The sequence below is a fragment of the Dermacentor andersoni genome, chromosome 1 (assembly GCF_023375885.2).
Source record: "Dermacentor andersoni chromosome 1, qqDerAnde1_hic_scaffold, whole genome shotgun sequence".
Classification (NCBI taxonomy): domain Eukaryota; kingdom Metazoa; phylum Arthropoda; class Arachnida; order Ixodida; family Ixodidae; genus Dermacentor; species Dermacentor andersoni.
In genome coordinates, this window is record NC_092814.1 from 331,694,865 (window position 1) to 331,711,635 (window position 16,771).

Genomic DNA, 16,771 nt, shown 5'->3' on the forward strand with positions numbered 1-16,771 from the left:
TACAGCGAATCGCACCCATGTGCCGCATCTCGTGATCTCCCGATTAGCAAGGCAGTCGCGCCACACATCGCTCAGTTTGCAATGTGCCGCATGAGAGTCTCTGCGCCAGCCAATATATCACGAAATGAGAACGCGTATACAGCTGTGCTTAAATTTTGCATTAGGGAGTACTGTAATCGGCGAATTTTTTCCCCTGCTAAGTGCAGTTGTTTATAGCTGGCCGAAAGGAAAAACTGACAAGGCCGTGAGCTTTTGTATTTTTTATTTAGCCAACAAACTTTTGGAAAACATGTCTCAAAGAATTTCATTCCAAAAGCACATCTGAACAATACAAAGAAACAAGAAGAAATGGCCAACAAGAAACCAAGCTCTGCACAACCCTGCCATTGACATTTCTTCCCACCTTTCTGGTGCACTGTGCCATGTGGCACTACTCAATGTCAAGCTAATGAAGCCATATCATTTAGGAAAGAACATTACATAAAATCTGAGATGACACAAGCACTTGTGTCACGGTTAAATTTCCACCATACTGACAAAAAAAAGTTTCAAATAAAGAAAAACAGTTTTGCACCTTTAACTTTGTTTGGTGCATTTAAAAGATAATAAAGAAAGGAAACTGGAAAATATTTCTAAGAAAAGCTGTATCACCACTGCAGCTTATCTTAATGTGCTCGACCCAGGTTTTTCAATACATCATTTGCCAAAAAGCACATTATTAAGTTGAAAAATGAAAGCACATGCCTATTGCCTGCAAGCTTTTGCAGTGGCAGCTAGAAACAAAACGAGCACCCAGCTACAATGGCAATTACATGCAGACACCTCTACGGCTTGTCGAGTGTTAGTATTGTAATTAGACCGACCAGATCAGTCAATACATAATACACCCACATCAGAAAATAATATAGGAAGCTGCATTGGAATTCCTGAAGACCATCGTTTAACTAGTACAACTGGTCTTCGCACACACAAAGTACAGACAGTGACCCACAAATCAAAGAGAGCCTAATGTTTCCACCTTTGGCAGCAAACTAATCCACAACACTAAGCTTTCAGCAAAAAAATTATGAATGTGCTCATATGGCACAACTTATTAAGTGAAAATGAAAAATAAAATCACAAAGTTCCTTCACACTCCTCTACAAACTTTTCAAGGCTGTGAGCAATCCAAAGCCAAAGTCAACCATGTGCACTTCAATCTTAAGCACTGGAAGGCTTGAGTCACAGCTAAATTGAGCCACTCACTTGCAACTCCCCCCTCTACTTTGTTTTATTTTTTGTTTTGTTTTTGCTGAGCCTCCAGCCCAACTTAAGAAAAAGATCAGTGCCTGGGGTGCCACAGTAAGAACTGATTTAAAAAGATAAAACATAATATGCTGAGTAATCTAGCTTGACAGGAAACAAAAGAAGGCAATGTTCCACAGGCTACAACTGCAGGCGTTTCTTTCGTTGGCAAGAGAGAACAATAAGGATTGAAAAAAAAAAAAAAAAAATAACACTCACTGAGTGCATGCTATTGCTGCTGCTTTCTTTGCAGGCAAAAATACAAGAAAAAGTAACTTAATTTAAAAAGAAAACAAGGTTTTACATGGTTGCTAGCCCATTAGGACTTAACTGGGCGCCATGTTTTCACACACCAAAGAAACAAAATTTAAGAAATTGTGCGCCCACTTGCTGGTCATGCCCACCAAAGAAACAAATGACACAGCAAGGAAATCCTGCCGCTAGTTGACATGGACGACAGTCCGTACCGAAGAAACATAAAAAATACAAAGAGGCGGGGCACTTGGCTGAGGCGCATCGAAGAAATAGCTTGGCACTTGTTGGTCGGACTAGATGTCCATTGCAAACTGTGGCTCGTCACCCGAGCCTTCTGGAAAAAAAATTCAAAATATGCCAAGTCATCATAAACCATTGTGCAGCACAAACTGTCAAAACTACACATTCTAACAACCAAGCACACCTCCAGCTGATGCCACAGACACAACATAAATGAGGATGAACAAGATGCTGTCTGTGCATAAGACAACAAGGGAGGCAGAGCTCATAATGGCCAATGCCAGTTAAAAAGATGCTAAAGAGTAAACATTAAGTTAAGCTACGTTAGTAAATTACCCTTCTATAGTCTGGTACAACTTGAGAAGAAAGGGGTGTTTACTCCTCTAAGGTGGATGCACACAAGCCTCCACCAATGGGTGCGGATGACTGGTGACCCTGCCAATGGAGAAGATGGCCGCCCGCACTTCGAACTGAGCCAAATTGCGACAGTTGTGTGCGTCTGCCCCTCGTCAAAGTAAATCCCCAAACTGTTCGTGGTGGTCTACCATGCCGGAAATATTGTGAGCTTATGATGCACCATTTGTGCCGCGTGCATTTATTCTGAGCCGTGATCTGGCGACGAAATACTGCAACGAGTATCGCTGACACTAGCTACGCGAACGGGCGAGACTGCCGGCTTGCAAAAAAGTGAAAAGGAATGAAAAAAAAAAAAAAAAAAACCGAGATCGCATTCTTGAAAATAAGTTTGAAAACACACACACAAAAAAATAGATATAAATCTTCTACCATTTACTTGAAACAATTAATGAAACATTTATGTATTTTTCCTGCCTCGACTCTTCTCACCCCAGGTTTGTAATGGTTTCAATAAATGCATTGTTTTGTTCTTTTTAAGTACTTGTTAAAAGAGCAACCGATTCATTTTAAGCTCGGAAAACGAGTAGTAAATGTGCCGTGTACATGTAAACCAGTGCAAAGGCTATGCAGACCTGCTCTTTCTACTTTTGTCCCATTTCACTTTCAACAGGAGTGAAGCCGCAGGGTGCCAGAAAACAGAAAACTAAGCAATGAACAGTGACGGCCCCTTGAATTTTCCTGCACTGGCATCTCGGATTTTGAGTTTCTCCTTTGGTTTAGATAACTGTGTATGGATAAAGATTATATTGCTTGCTAAATAAGTGAGAGACCCATCATGGGAGGTTTGGATGACTTCTTTTGTGTTGTTAAAATGGCCCAACTGCATGAAAATATCTCAAAATTCGTGAAGTAACACAGATGTACCAGCACTGTATTTTGTACAAGAAATTGCAGTAGTTCAACCCTTATCTTCTTTTCTAGTAATCAACATCTTTTTCTGGCAAAGGAATGAAAATGGAGTTTCCCCTAAAGGACATTTCATCCATCTAAACTCATCATCATCATCAGTCTATTTTATGTCCACTGCAGGTTGAAGGCCTCTACCCGCGATCTCCAATTACCCCTGTCCAGTGCCAACCGATTACGACTAGCGCCTGCGAATTTCTTAATTTCATCGCACCACCTATGCTTCTGCCGTCCTCTACTGCGCTTCCTTTCTCTTGGTACCCATTCTATAACCCTAGTGGTCCAACGGTTATATATCCTGCACATTACATGGCCTGCCCAGCGCCATTCTTTTTTCTTTATGTCAATTAGAATATCGGCTATACCCATTTGCTCTAATTAGCATTACTAATTTAGCATTACTTTTTAGGATCCTCTTAAAGCACTCTCTACAGTCGAACCCACTTATAACGATACTGATTTTAACAATATATAGGTTATAACAATGCAAAGCTACTGCACTGTCAACTTTTGTATTTTTTCTATGGGGAAATAACTCGCTTACTACAATGTCCCCAAGCCGCATTATCGGTTGTAACGATGAAGTCTGGCTGCTGCGTGTCGGTGCCGAAAGGTACAGACACGCAGCAGGAATGCGAAATCCTTAAAAGAAAAGGTGAAATGCAAGCCGCTGCACGATCGCCTGCCACCCCAACTGCCGCTGCGCGCTTCTCTACACGAGATGCACGCAGCCTCACGCACATATCTCCCGTCCCTACGAACACGAATGGGCTACGCCCATAGCTCTGCACCGCGCCACCCTCCTAAACACGAATGAACCACGGCAAACTGCGCTGACAACGCTGCTGGTGCTGCTCTCGTATTGTTTGCTCGGCCCTCACAGTTGGTTCTTTATTCTATGGCCTTCATTCTGTGCAATTCTGCTAATGTATTAAGTCGCTCGTGCTAGTCTTTGTAGTGTTGAAGTTGTTCCTGGCCACATTGTTTCTCAGCCTCGTTTGATTTGCCGCCAAAACAGAAAATTGCTGATCCACCCGCTGATCATTGGCAATGCACGATGTTGCCGGTGGAAAGAAAGCGCATTGCTATAGATTAGGAAACGAAGTGCTTGTAACCAATGAGGCGATCGTTGCGAACGTGCTTGCATCGGATAGCAACAGTGCCGGCCACGACAGCAGTGCTGATGCAGTAGGGCAGGCTGCCTCAACATTGTCCCTGCGGGAGGTCCTGTAGATAATTCAGTCCATCACGGATTTGCTTTCGCGAGGGACCTTCCGCTTCACTACATGGAACATCTGGATGCCTTGAGAAGGATGTCAGAAAGCTTCGCGAAAAGCAAGCAAGGTTGACGGACATGCGGTTTTCTCTTGCAAGCCAGTGGGAAGTACATGGGGAGATGCCTGTGGCGTCCTCGCTCCAGCGTTTCTTCTGGATTTCTTAAGCTGAGACGGTGCCGCAGCAACCTTCCTGCATTTCTTTAAAGGCACCTTTTGGGGCCACTGAAGCAATGCCTCGGTGGAGCTTGTATGTCACTTGCTGCCTGTGACCCGTCTTTGCAGTTGTTATAGCAGTGCCATTCTTGAACGCCGACAACTGTGGCTTATTACACGATTGGAGCGCACAGGAAGAAGATTTAAACAGTTAAACGAGTCAACACAATCAGAAGCTGGATGGAGGGAAGTGGTGGGGAAGTGGCCGCCCCGCCATTATAGTTTTCTCGTAACAGCTACGCCATCCTCCATTATTTTTTCATGCAACCCGGTCATAACAATTATCGGCTATAACAATGGAATTTTCGTGGCACTTGAATATTGTTATAAAAAATTCCACTGCATATGGTCTTCCCATGCTCCACATGTGCAGGTCTGTCGTGCAATACGCTTGCTTGCTTGGTAAGCTACATCAGTGAATGTGGCGAATTGGGTGTTTTGGTAGACATTTGAAAAGGCGACAGTGCAAAAAAGACACCGACGGAGACAAGACGACAAGGACGAGCGCTGAACTTCCAACAACATGATTGTGAATGGCTCACCAATATATACATGCTCTCCGAGCCAGGGTTTATCTGCACATGCGTAAATATGCCACCTCTTTGTCTGAAAAGAATCGTGGAGGTCATGCTGTCACATCCCTCCCCAAATATATAAATCTGTTCAGATTCTGGGATTTCCCGTGTCACACGCATTATAATCTTCTTGATAACGGAACTGTTTTCAAGGTCGGGTAAACAGCCTTTGCAAGTGAGATAATGCCTTGCCAGAAAAACCTTCAAAATCTTTTCCTTCACACGCATTTTTTTTTACATTGTTAGCGTGCTCCTTTAACCTATCGTTACACAGCTCCCAGTTTAGCCAACGTCCACTTTTCCATACCTTAAAAGAATTTCACAGATAGACTGCACCTACTGCGCATTCAACAAAAGACCGCCTGTGCTTTGTGCCACGGTCACATTGCTGGGTTGCCGCCGGGTCGGTCAAAGCTTTGCAGGTTGACCGATCCGGCGGCAACCCAGCCGCGTGACCGTGGCACAAAGCACAGGCAGTCCTTTGTTGAATGCATAGGTGTAGTCTATCCAATTCCTTTAAAGGGCCCCTCACCAGGTCTGGCCATTTTGAACTGACAAGCGCCGTGCATACAATGTGCACTGACAATCATGTCTGCTAAGTATTACATTGCTACGCGCCGCGGCAAGAGCCGATTTCAAACCGAACGCTGCTTGCCCTTCTCCTTGTGGGCGCCGCGCTCCAAGCTGGAGGGATGACAATCCTTAGAGGGCATGTAACAACTTCCAGTGTATAACCAAAATTTGCTATGTGGCCTGCTGAGGAGCCCTTTAAGGTGTGGAAAAGTGTACGCTTGCCAAACTGGGAGATGTTTACCGATAGGTTAAGAGAGCATGCAAACAACATAAAAAAAATGCATGTGGAGGAAAAGATTTTGAAAGTATTCTGGCAAGTCATTTTCTGACTTCCAAGGACTGTTCGCTCGACCTTGAAAGCACTTCCGTTGTCAAGAAGAGCAAAACCTGTGTGACACGGGAAATCGCAGAATCTGAACGGATTTATAGACTTGGGGAGGGATGTGTCAGCATGACCATCACACTTTCAAAAAGCTGGCATATTTACACATGCGCAAATGATAACTCTTGGCTCTGACAGCACGACTATATTTATGAACCATTTACAATCATGTTTCAGCGCTCATCCTTGTTGTCTTGTCTCCACCCACGTTTCTTTTGCACTGCCACCTTTTCAAACATCAGTTAACTTGAGAAGTGTGCCTCCTCCAGTAGTTCAACAAAGCTGCATTCAAAATACATCACCGACAGAAGGTTGAGATCAGACAGTGACCACCACATTTTATGAGGTGAAAGTGGCGAATAAATTTTCTTTGTTCTGCTAGAGTGCTCTAAAAAGCTTCCATATTAAAAGATGGCTAATGGTTTGTAGTAATTCATTAATTGATGTAATAGATAGTGTTCTGCATTTTTTAACCTTATTTCAATAGGGGTATGCAAATATTTGAAATTTCAAATACAAATCCAATAGTACTTGCTATTCAATTCATATTCTATTCAAGAATTCTTTCTTTAAAATTTTCAAATACTCAGTTCTGTTCGAATATTTGAGACTCCTAACAACACTTTGAAGCCTTGAGGGAGAGAGACACCTATGCAAATGATGACTGTTACTTTGCGGCAAGAGAGCCGCGGTTGTTGCGCAGAGGACCAGCTTCTGAAAGGGCTTACGGGGTAGATGACTTCTGCTGAATAAACTGCAGTCATTCAATAAAAATGCCTCACTTTTAGGCAGTGTATATACGAATTTGTCATCTTGATTTAGGCAAAGAAATGTATTATTTGGCCAGTCTCACCGTGTTTGATTGCGTGTACTATTTATTATACTTGTCTCCTTCAACAAACAACAATTATGTGCATCTGGTGACATGCTGCTCACTTGTTTTGTTACTGTCATTACGGTGCTCCAGGTAACTGAAAGCAGTTGTTTATCATTTACAAGTTTATTAGTTGACAGGGTATCCAGTTGCAAACAGTAAAAGAAATATGAGGTTTTACGTGCGAAAACCACGATATGATTATGAGGCACACCTTAGTGGGGGACTCCAGATAAGTTCTGACCACCTAGGGTTCTTTAACAAACACTTAAATCTAAGTGCACTGGTGTTTTAGCAATTCACCCCCATCGAAATTTGGCCGCCGTGGCCAGGATTTCATCCCGCGACCTCATGCTTAGCAACGCAACACCAAAACCACTAAGCAACCACGGCGGGTCAGTTGCAAACAACATTACATGCATGTATCAATGAACTATTTTAAATAACCCTTTATTTTTTTTAACCAACACATTCATGGAAACTCATCTTTCAATTTGCTTAGAAAAAAATATATTTGATGTGATATTCAGGGGTCATTCTTCTTCAATAGTCAGATTCGATTTGACAATTTCGTTATGCCAACAGCTCTAATTTTGGTGCAAAGTCGGGGTGGAGTTTCTAGAAGTTTACTATTTCTACAAAATCCTCAGTTCATTGGAGCTTTCTTTTTCTTTGGGTCCAATGAAATTTTGAGTTCTTTCACTACCTTTACTGTTAATTTTCTCTTAGTTTGACCATGCACTGAAAACAGCTGTTCTTGCAAAAAATAAAAGGCAATATAGCACCACAGGAACGCATTCTATTAACGGTCAACCACGATTACAATTTAATCTAATAAGATGCATATTTACCAATGTTGTAATTGGTTTGAGAGGACACCCTTTCAATGTTTGCAATGCATACGGTAAAAGACAGTAGATTCAGCAAAGTACGTGAAAGGACAGGCTAGTCTGTCATTTCTGTAACAGCATATGCCCGATATTCTGAGAACACCTTTGCCAGCAAGGCAATGGCTCAGTGGTACGATGATAGAAAACAACTGCTCATAGGTGTCAAACGCTACTGGCAGTTCTACCTATGGCAACAACATAAAATTTGGCAGCCACATACAATTAAAGCAAAACAAAGTGCAAAATAAACATGACAACTGGCTCACCAGGCTTGGCACCTTTGGCTGGAGATGGCAGAGCACCATTCTCCGTGGGTTTCATGGGGGACCCACTGGGCTTGCAGACATCAGGGCTGCTGGACAGGGTCACCCCAGGGATCACAGGCAGGTTCTTCGGTGGCGTTCGAGCCACTGGAGAGTGGCGCATTTGCATCAGGAAGCTCCGGTCATAGATGATGCGTGAGCCTGCGTCACAGAGAGAGGAAACAGTTACCGAGAAAGCCCAGTGCCACAGCAAAACATCTGTCACAGGCTGCAAAAGTAAGCACTTTTCCAGTCACGAGCTAGCCTTGGCCATAGGCCAAGACATCAGCAGAAAAACCTGCTTGCACTTGAAGCAAGGCTTTTACACAGGATATAGTTTACATGCGACTTCACATTAGTATGGCCTTGGGGCATGGCACACGGGTGAAAGCTCATACAGCTTTTCTGCCTCGAGTCTCTACAGTCAGTTCCTATGCACCTCAGCAAAGCACAGTTGCAACTTCGGACCTGTGTGGACTCCGGCAGCAATCAACTCAATGAATTTGCCCACAGGAGGAATTAAATGTACACTGTTTTGCTGTCTGAGCTCAAGGCCTCAATGCAGTAAGTGCTTCTTAGCATTCATCACCTGTCCATGTGATTCATGCCATCACTGCCTGCAGGTTTTATCAACGCTAAGCTCCCGCATCATTCGTTCTCACAAGTAGCAGCATAAGAGGTGAAGCAGCAGTGAGTGTCAAAATGTCGCAATGTCTTGTTCCCCACATGACCACCTTCAGCACGATGATGTCACAACACAAACGTAATCAAAACTGGCTGTAGATAAGCTTTTATATTAAATTATTTTGAGCACTCCGAGGCTTGCCACTATTTTTTTCTAGTGTTTAGAGGGCTAGGACATTCATTTAATGCAAGAGATTGAAGAGTCGAAAATATGATGTAAGTACTCCTTTAAGTAGACACAGTTTAATGCCCTACGGCAATGTGCAGGCCATGACAAGTACACACTAAAACACATGCATTTGTGTAGCACATCCAAACAAATACAGGACCGAAAGTGCCTTAGTTCAGCAGCGCCATGCCTTGGGCAAGTGGCACACATGTCTGTCATACGACAGTTTTAGTACAACATTTTAGCCATTACTATGGCTACAGAAAGAGCAGCTATAGCCTGCTACACATGTTTCAGAAAGGCTTTTGCAGTGTGTTCCGCATGGCAAACACTAAATGCACAGCAACAAATAATCCCTACCACCCAAGTGGGTCAAACGTTTGAAAGCAACAGGAGGGCTATGATGAAAGATGCCATAGCAGGGGGCAATGCTGGAATAATTTTGAATACCTGAGGTTCTTTGGCGAGCGCCAAAACATGGTACACAAGCATATTTGCATGTTGTCCCCATCGGAATGTGACCGCCATGGCCAGCAATTGAACTCGCGGCCTTGTGTTCAGCAGCAATAATCTCACTGCTATTAAGCCACGATGGCTCGAGTCTTTCTGGGACTCAAGCGGCTTCCATAAGCAAGCCGTTTCATGTCCCCTAATCTGAAACTTGCCAGAATCTTGCAGCAATACTCCACCAGTGCAAAGTCATTTAGTAATCCTTTATCACTTTCTCAAAAACTATGAATGCACAGTTAGGAAAGAGTTAAGGTGACCCTGTATAGATTAGATTTTTTCATATTTAGCAATGAAAACAAATAGGAAAATAATCCACATGTGTCACAGCAGTACAGCAACTGGCAAACCTCCAACTGTCCTCAAGGATCAAAATAATGTGCAGATTTTATTTATAGCCAGAGTTTTCAAAAGAGTACCACAGTGACAAGCTATATTTTTATATTCTACTGTTCGGCAGTTACTGCCTTGTAATGAAAAGCTTGCAGCAATAATGCAAAAACATGTTTTTAAATACAAATTCAGACCCATTTGTACCATCACAGCACTAAATTTTTTATGCCCCTGTCGTCTGTCAGTGACGCACGCGGCCTCCCCTAACGCGCTTTGTCCTGCAAGTTTTCATGGCCTTCAAACTCACAACACCACCACCTCACACTTCTCAGAGCGAGACACCTTTCCCCATATGTGGGCTGCATTTCCCTGTGGATTTCGATGGGCGTTCGTCCCTTGCCCCATAGAAAACTAATCATGCTTTGTTGCTCGTACGCCGTGGGCGTGTGAAGCACAACCGCCATCTTCAACAACTGACAGCAGTGCCGTGCCATGAAGTTACCGGCAGATAAGGCTGGGCCAGTCCAAGAAAAGTCCACCACTGGGAATGGATGTGTTGACTTCGCATTTACAACCGTAATTTGGCTAAAAAAGAAAAGGGGGGGGGGCACAGACTTTCTGATTAACCCTTGTATATGTTGCTTTCACTCATACTTTCATGTGGTTAAAGTGTTCTAGAGTTATGAAACTGATGCTTTTAGAAGCATATGCCGTAAAGTATCACTGCAACACTTGGGAGTTTCAGTCAAGAAATGTGGCAACAGCCTCAGAGCCACCTGGACCAATATAATGTAGAGATTCCTTTTGCTCAATTCTATTCCCTTATCATCCACTGCTCACAACTGCATACCTGCTAGCCTGTGAACTTAATTCACAAAAATCCCACGAAGGAAGAGGGATAGATTATTTTTTTAATGTTTGCCCTAAGCACAACCTTGTGTTGAATATGCACACACTTTATTAACAATGACCTTTCTTTAGTCGCAGTGCACAAGCATCAGAAAACTTGTAACAGCAAAGACTGAAAAAACTATTATAGCACAGTGACGTTTTAAGTGACTTTGGTGCAGCCAATTTTGCCTGCTTCAGTAAGTTTTCAGATTAAACTTGCTCGATGCAAATACCTTCCTGGTTTATGGCACTTCTCACTGCTACAAGAGGGCAGCGCACATACCATCACACTTTGTTTTGTATGCATTCTGTCGCAACCTTGAGACACTCCCCATCCCTCAACACCTTTAAAACCTTTTCACAAAGAATTTATTTTTCATAAAACGATGCATGATTCATAAAATCATTTAATCAGCCCAAAATTGTAAACATTACAAAAATTTGAGGATGTTGGCAGGTATGAAACTGGCCAACCCTGGCGATGACGTAAGTGAAGTGCCTTTCGAACCACAAAGTGAGAAATTGAAAATAAGTGGAATCAAATTACATTATTCTGACCCTGCTCCAAGTAATATTTACGACAGTCCTTGCATTATTTCTGACAATCAATAAATGCTAAAACAACCGCCTGTTCGAGCTAATCCCTCAAATTATGCAAGTTATAAAATGTGAAAGAACATAGCGGCCAATTTTCAGAGATCACAGTTCATACTTGAGGCTTCCAAGCCTGATAGCAGGCAATTTGCATACGTCTTCCATTGTCATGGAAACAGACAGCTTGGCAGAACCTTAGCAATGTGCAGTCAACATGCACTGAAAATAAAATCTGGTGGGGGCTTGCTTTAGTATTTTAAGGTATTTTCTAAAGGAGGTGTCAATGTCAATGGCTCAAAGTTTAAGGAAAGAGCCTGTTTTCTCAGTCTATACAACCTGAACCAGTTAATGAGGAAAGGAGAGAGTGCCAAAGGAATGGCCCCTGAATTTTTCATTTTGGCTAAATCCCCCCAAAATATATATTTCTTTTATGTGAATTGAATTGTGGGGTTTTACGTGCCAAACCATGATTTGATTATGAGGCATGCTCTAGTAGGAGACTCCGGATTAATTTATATTCCTTTTAGGATCATTATTTTGCAGCAAGATACATGGCAGTAGACTTAAGCTATTTGCAACAGCGCTTTTCTTCCTTTGAAATCCAAGAGTAACTAATTGTTTCCTGTTCAGACACCATTCTGCAGCACTCGGGAACTGACAATGCATGCAAGCCCACAGTGCTTAACGTAGATGCAGTAGACATTTTAATGAGATAGCGTCAAGAGCCCCATGTCGCAGAAAATAGAGTGTCAGCATCGTAGCCGGCGTTTGCGTCCTACGAGAAAAATTGCCGTATGTATTTAGATATATGTATATGCAGCCTATATGCCTGATGTTGAAGTGACTGCATTTAGCATGGTGGTCAGCGTCTTGAACGGGCACTGGCATGATATTTTTTAATATTAATTTCTTGCGTTAAATGAAAGCCCTAGATCTCTAAACCATAGAAAAAATTTCGACATGCCTCAGAGCACTGTAAATAATTTAATATAAATGCTTTTATACGAGTTTTGGTTTTGTTTCCCTGGAGGATACCGATTTGAGATTTAAAAAAAAGCCATCTAGAGAACTTTCTACTGCAATGCTGTAAGTAATGCCGGAGATAGAAGCAAATGAAATGTTGCATGGTAATGATGTTAAGGGGCAAGTTACCCTCTCCACAGCAGAGGCTTTCTCCCACTGCATTGACCTGCAACACCACAAGTGGCATTCCTTAATTTGCTTCTCCCATGACTGAACCTAGGCCCACTTTACATTTACTTAGCAATTCCGTGTAATTTTCTCTTCCTTCTTTTCTTGCTATGCAGTGGATTTCGGCAAGTGGTTTTGCATGCCCTACATTTCACGGGAATGCTCAGAGTCGTTACCAGTGCTACTGGGATAAGTGAAAATTTAACAATGCCAGACTTACCAGCATAAGTTCATCCAGTGTTGCCGCTCTAGAGTCCCATTACCTTATCTTGCGAACATGACAGATTAGCGACACCTTAAAACAGACGCAATTGCTTGTTTTAACCCCTCTCTGTATATCCTGCTCCAACTGCAATTCCCAAAGTTTATGGTCAATGGTGACTCACAGTGATTACAGTAACGTCACTGTTTTCCTACTAAATTCAGCAACTTTCCTGCAGTGTTTATGTTGAGAAAGCATTTGTTTATTGGTGGCGAGTGCCTTTGGTGGTTCTCAGGTCATGTTGGCTTTTTTTCTTCATAGTAAAACAATTCATTTTCTTTGATGATGTGTAGTGTTTGGTGGCACAAGGACCAGGTATGGCCAAAGAGCAGCATGGTAGTGGTGATGGATTATTAGTGAATTTTCAATGAGATGGAACAATGAATTTTCGTGGGTAGATGAAACATGGCTGTAAAATGGCCTAAGAATCAGTCTATTAAAGTGCGTCAAATTTATTAATAAAATAATGACAATGAAAGTGGGGTGTACTATGACTATAAAATATGTATTGCAAAGGGACGACACAGCAGCACTACCGAACTCATGTTCTTTATACAAATAACATCTGAGTTGTCATAAACATGCCCTTTGTAGGGAAACTGACGATCATCATGGAATGATACCATGCTCCCCATTTCTTCCTTTGTGTGCCCATGCCTTCCTACAACAAGTGCTCCAGCAGTTCAGACTGTTTTGCATTTAGAAGCGATTTCAACTTGCCATTTCTTGCACGCATGCTTTACAAAAATTGTCTCTTAGGGGACAATCCTGGTGGAGTACATGCAAAATTGAGAAAAGAAAGGCTGGAAGAGGCAATAGTAGCTACTAAAACTCCTTTAGTGGCAATAGATAAACAGTTAGAAATTATTTCTGGGGTTTTACATGCCAAAACCACAATGATTATGAGGCACACTGTAGTGCGGGAACTATGGATCAATTTTTACCACCAGAAGATCTTTAACGTGCCCCCAATGCACGGGACACAGGCGTTCTTGCATTTCGCCCCCAACGATATGCAGCCACCACGGCCAAGATTTGATCCCGCGAAACGGATAACAGTCCAATAGACTGCAAGCCATCCACATTTTCATTAATTTGTACAATATTTATTAATATTTATTATTTATATATTTCATTCCCTGCACTAGAAAAACAGAGCCTTTCCCCCGATACTGCATTCAATGTAAATGCAATAAAATTTACGTGCTGGATGCCTGATAGCAACTTGAATTTAGCATTTATTGCATTTTTCAGTGGTCTTGGGAAGGTTAAACAGTGGGTTACACTGATTTTTCCAGACCCAATTTCTGGGTTTTTCCAATTTTCCACAATGCGAGATAGTGGAACAGGAACTTCTGAGACAGGAAAATGTGGTATTTGCTGTCGTTTTTTCCAATTACCTGTACCAACATGAAGCAAATTATGGTCAACAAATGGTTTTAAAAACTTCTGTTGTACTTGCGGCATTCCCCTGAATTGCTTTCCGCACACTTTGCACACTTCATGCTTCAGAAAAGCATCAGCAGCTCATGAACTTGCTGTGCGACATGTTTGCATGTACAATGTAATTATAGGACCATAAGATTCTTAAAGACAACTCTCCTACCTAGTGACAACAAATGTTCTACTGTGATAAGAACACCTTGATGGACAGAGTGAATTTGGCCCACATTACATACTCACAAAGCCTCTAAGAATGGGTTGTTGCCTGGCGCCACCATATGAAGCACTCTGCACAACATATTATTGACAAAATTTATAACTACCTTTGCAGATTTTTTATGTGAGGAGGTTGAATCAAATATGAGGCCCAAAAATATGTTTAATGGCTTTTGCATATGAGGCAGAACACTCCTCTTCCAGACACTAAATATCAGCAATGTTCGATGTTGGTGCTGCGAAGTAGCACTTGCACTGAAAACAGCAATTACCTGCCTGACTTCCAACAATCCTAGACATGGCTCCAGAAATGTCAGCATGCTTTTATACACTGTGTGTACACATAGTTTTGCTTTTGAGCACCTGCTGAGGGTGCTCAACTGCACATGGTACTGCACATGTATGGCATTGGGCAGCAGATGCTTAGCCCACTGTATCATTTCACCACTGTTCCATGTCTCTATACTTTTCTCTGCACACCCCTTCCCCTTTAACCGATTGTGGAGTAGTATACTAGGGCCACAATTATTTAGCGATGCCTTTTTCGATGCTATTTTCGGCACTTGTCGCTGTTCGTCAGCAGTCAGAGTAAGACTCTCAATGGGATCAGCCATCTGTGAACGGTGGATGATAAGAGTGGCACAGAATCAAGTGGAAGGTATTATTACAATATCGCACCACAGGAGCATACTCCTCTAGCCAACCTTTCCACCTTCCCCTCTTTCCTTCCTTGGATTACACAGCTGGGTTTACAAACACTTCAGCAAATTTACAACACAAGCAAACTATGGCATTACATGTTTACATAGTACCTTTTTTTTTATTGATTGATTTGATTTTTATTGAACATTTCTACCTATTTGTACAGTATATAAATAGTTCTCTTTCCCATACTCTGTCTCTTCCTTTACCTCTTAAACCCCACTGCTGAACGCCATTCAGGTGTCAGCAGGCATAGCTAGAGAGTTACAGGGTAGTCAGCAGTACTTAGCTTACTTCCCTTCTCATATTTAAAATAAATGATTACTAATACTGTGCAAACCATCACAAATGCCATCTGCTCACAAACAGCCTACAAATGCATGGCAATTGGTGAAACTCGGACTGGTTAATGCAACATTACACAAATCCGCAAAGCAATGCAAGGGAAGCGCTGAATTGATGGGGTCTTTACAACCCTAAGCAACACTGTGAAGCCTTTCGGGATGCTATAAAGGAGGACTTTGGATAAAAATTTTGACCCTCTGGAGTTCTTACAGAGGCTTTTGTTTCCCCAAGACCATTGACACCAAGACTATCGACCTCACATTGAGCAGCAGAATGCCATGGTCACCATGGCAGGCATGCAGCAAATGTTGCCTGTACAGATTCAACAAGCCATCCTACGAAACAGTGTTTCTCAGCCACACATCAGCACTAAAAGCAGTGTTTGAAAGTCAACTGCCATCAATGAATGACTGCTGTGCAGTAGGAAGCTTAATTTCTAGCAATGATCTTCATGGCCAAAGAGCGCCATGCCAGTGTTGATGATGATGGTGTGTGGTGTTTTATGGCGCAAGGGCCAGTTATGGCCAAAGAGTGCCATGGCACATTGTAATGTTATCGATGTACTGCGGATGGTATGCACAATGAATTCCTCATGGTAGATGTGATATGGCTGAAAAGGGGCCTAAAATACTCGCTGTAAATGACATAAAACATAGGTACTAAAATAATGACACTGATTAGTTAGTGATGATGGCTATGGCAGTTAGGTTTCGTTAAAAACATGATGCAACAAAGGTAACAGTGACACTAGAGCTTCAAAATAGCCCTTGAATACAAGGGCTGTTAGTCATGCGCTACAAGCTACCTGGCCAAATGATTTTCAGAGTCTGTTTCAGCTAAAAACTTCAAGACTAATTTCAAGTTAAAGAGCGGTTCGTTGCTAAGAAAAAATGCCAGGTGAAGAGGTATATTTTCATTATATGCAGAAGGAAAATACCTTTTCCTCTCTGCTTCTATTGCAGGGCATTGAATAAGAACATGCAGGACTGTGAGAATATTGGCGCACTTACTACGAGTTGGAGGATCCGCCCCAGTCAAGAGGTAAGAGTGAGTACCGTGTGTCCTATTCTTAATTGGCAAAGAAGTACTTTCTTATATCGTGCCATTTTTGCAGTTATCCAGTTCCCTAGTTATGGTTTCATCACGTGAAGCTTACTCAATGCTTCTCCTTGCCAGTGGTTCCTCAGTTTACGGCGTAGAAAAGGCTTTAGGTCTGTGGCAGGGATGGGGATATTTCCATCCGTGT

General features: G+C 42.3%; 1 protein-coding gene across 2 annotated transcripts in view; it reads right to left on the minus strand.

Moving 5' to 3' along the window:
* Positions 1 to 245: 245 nt before the first annotated feature.
* The window catches only part of Thor (eukaryotic translation initiation factor 4E binding protein thor), a 33,174-nt gene continuing 16,648 nt past the window's right edge, over positions 246 to 16,771 (minus strand). The window contains exons 2-3 of one of the 2 annotated variants that reach the window (XM_050166913.3): positions 8,153 to 8,350; positions 246 to 1,870 (exon numbers count right to left, since the gene is read on the minus strand). In XM_050166913.3, the coding sequence (XP_050022870.1) occupies positions 1,833 to 1,870; positions 8,153 to 8,350 (236 nt within the window). In that variant the 3' untranslated portion in view covers positions 246 to 1,832. Of the gene's footprint in view, positions 1,874 to 8,152; positions 8,351 to 16,771 lie in introns of both variants that reach the window. The other variant, XM_050166912.3, reaches the window with a different exon arrangement.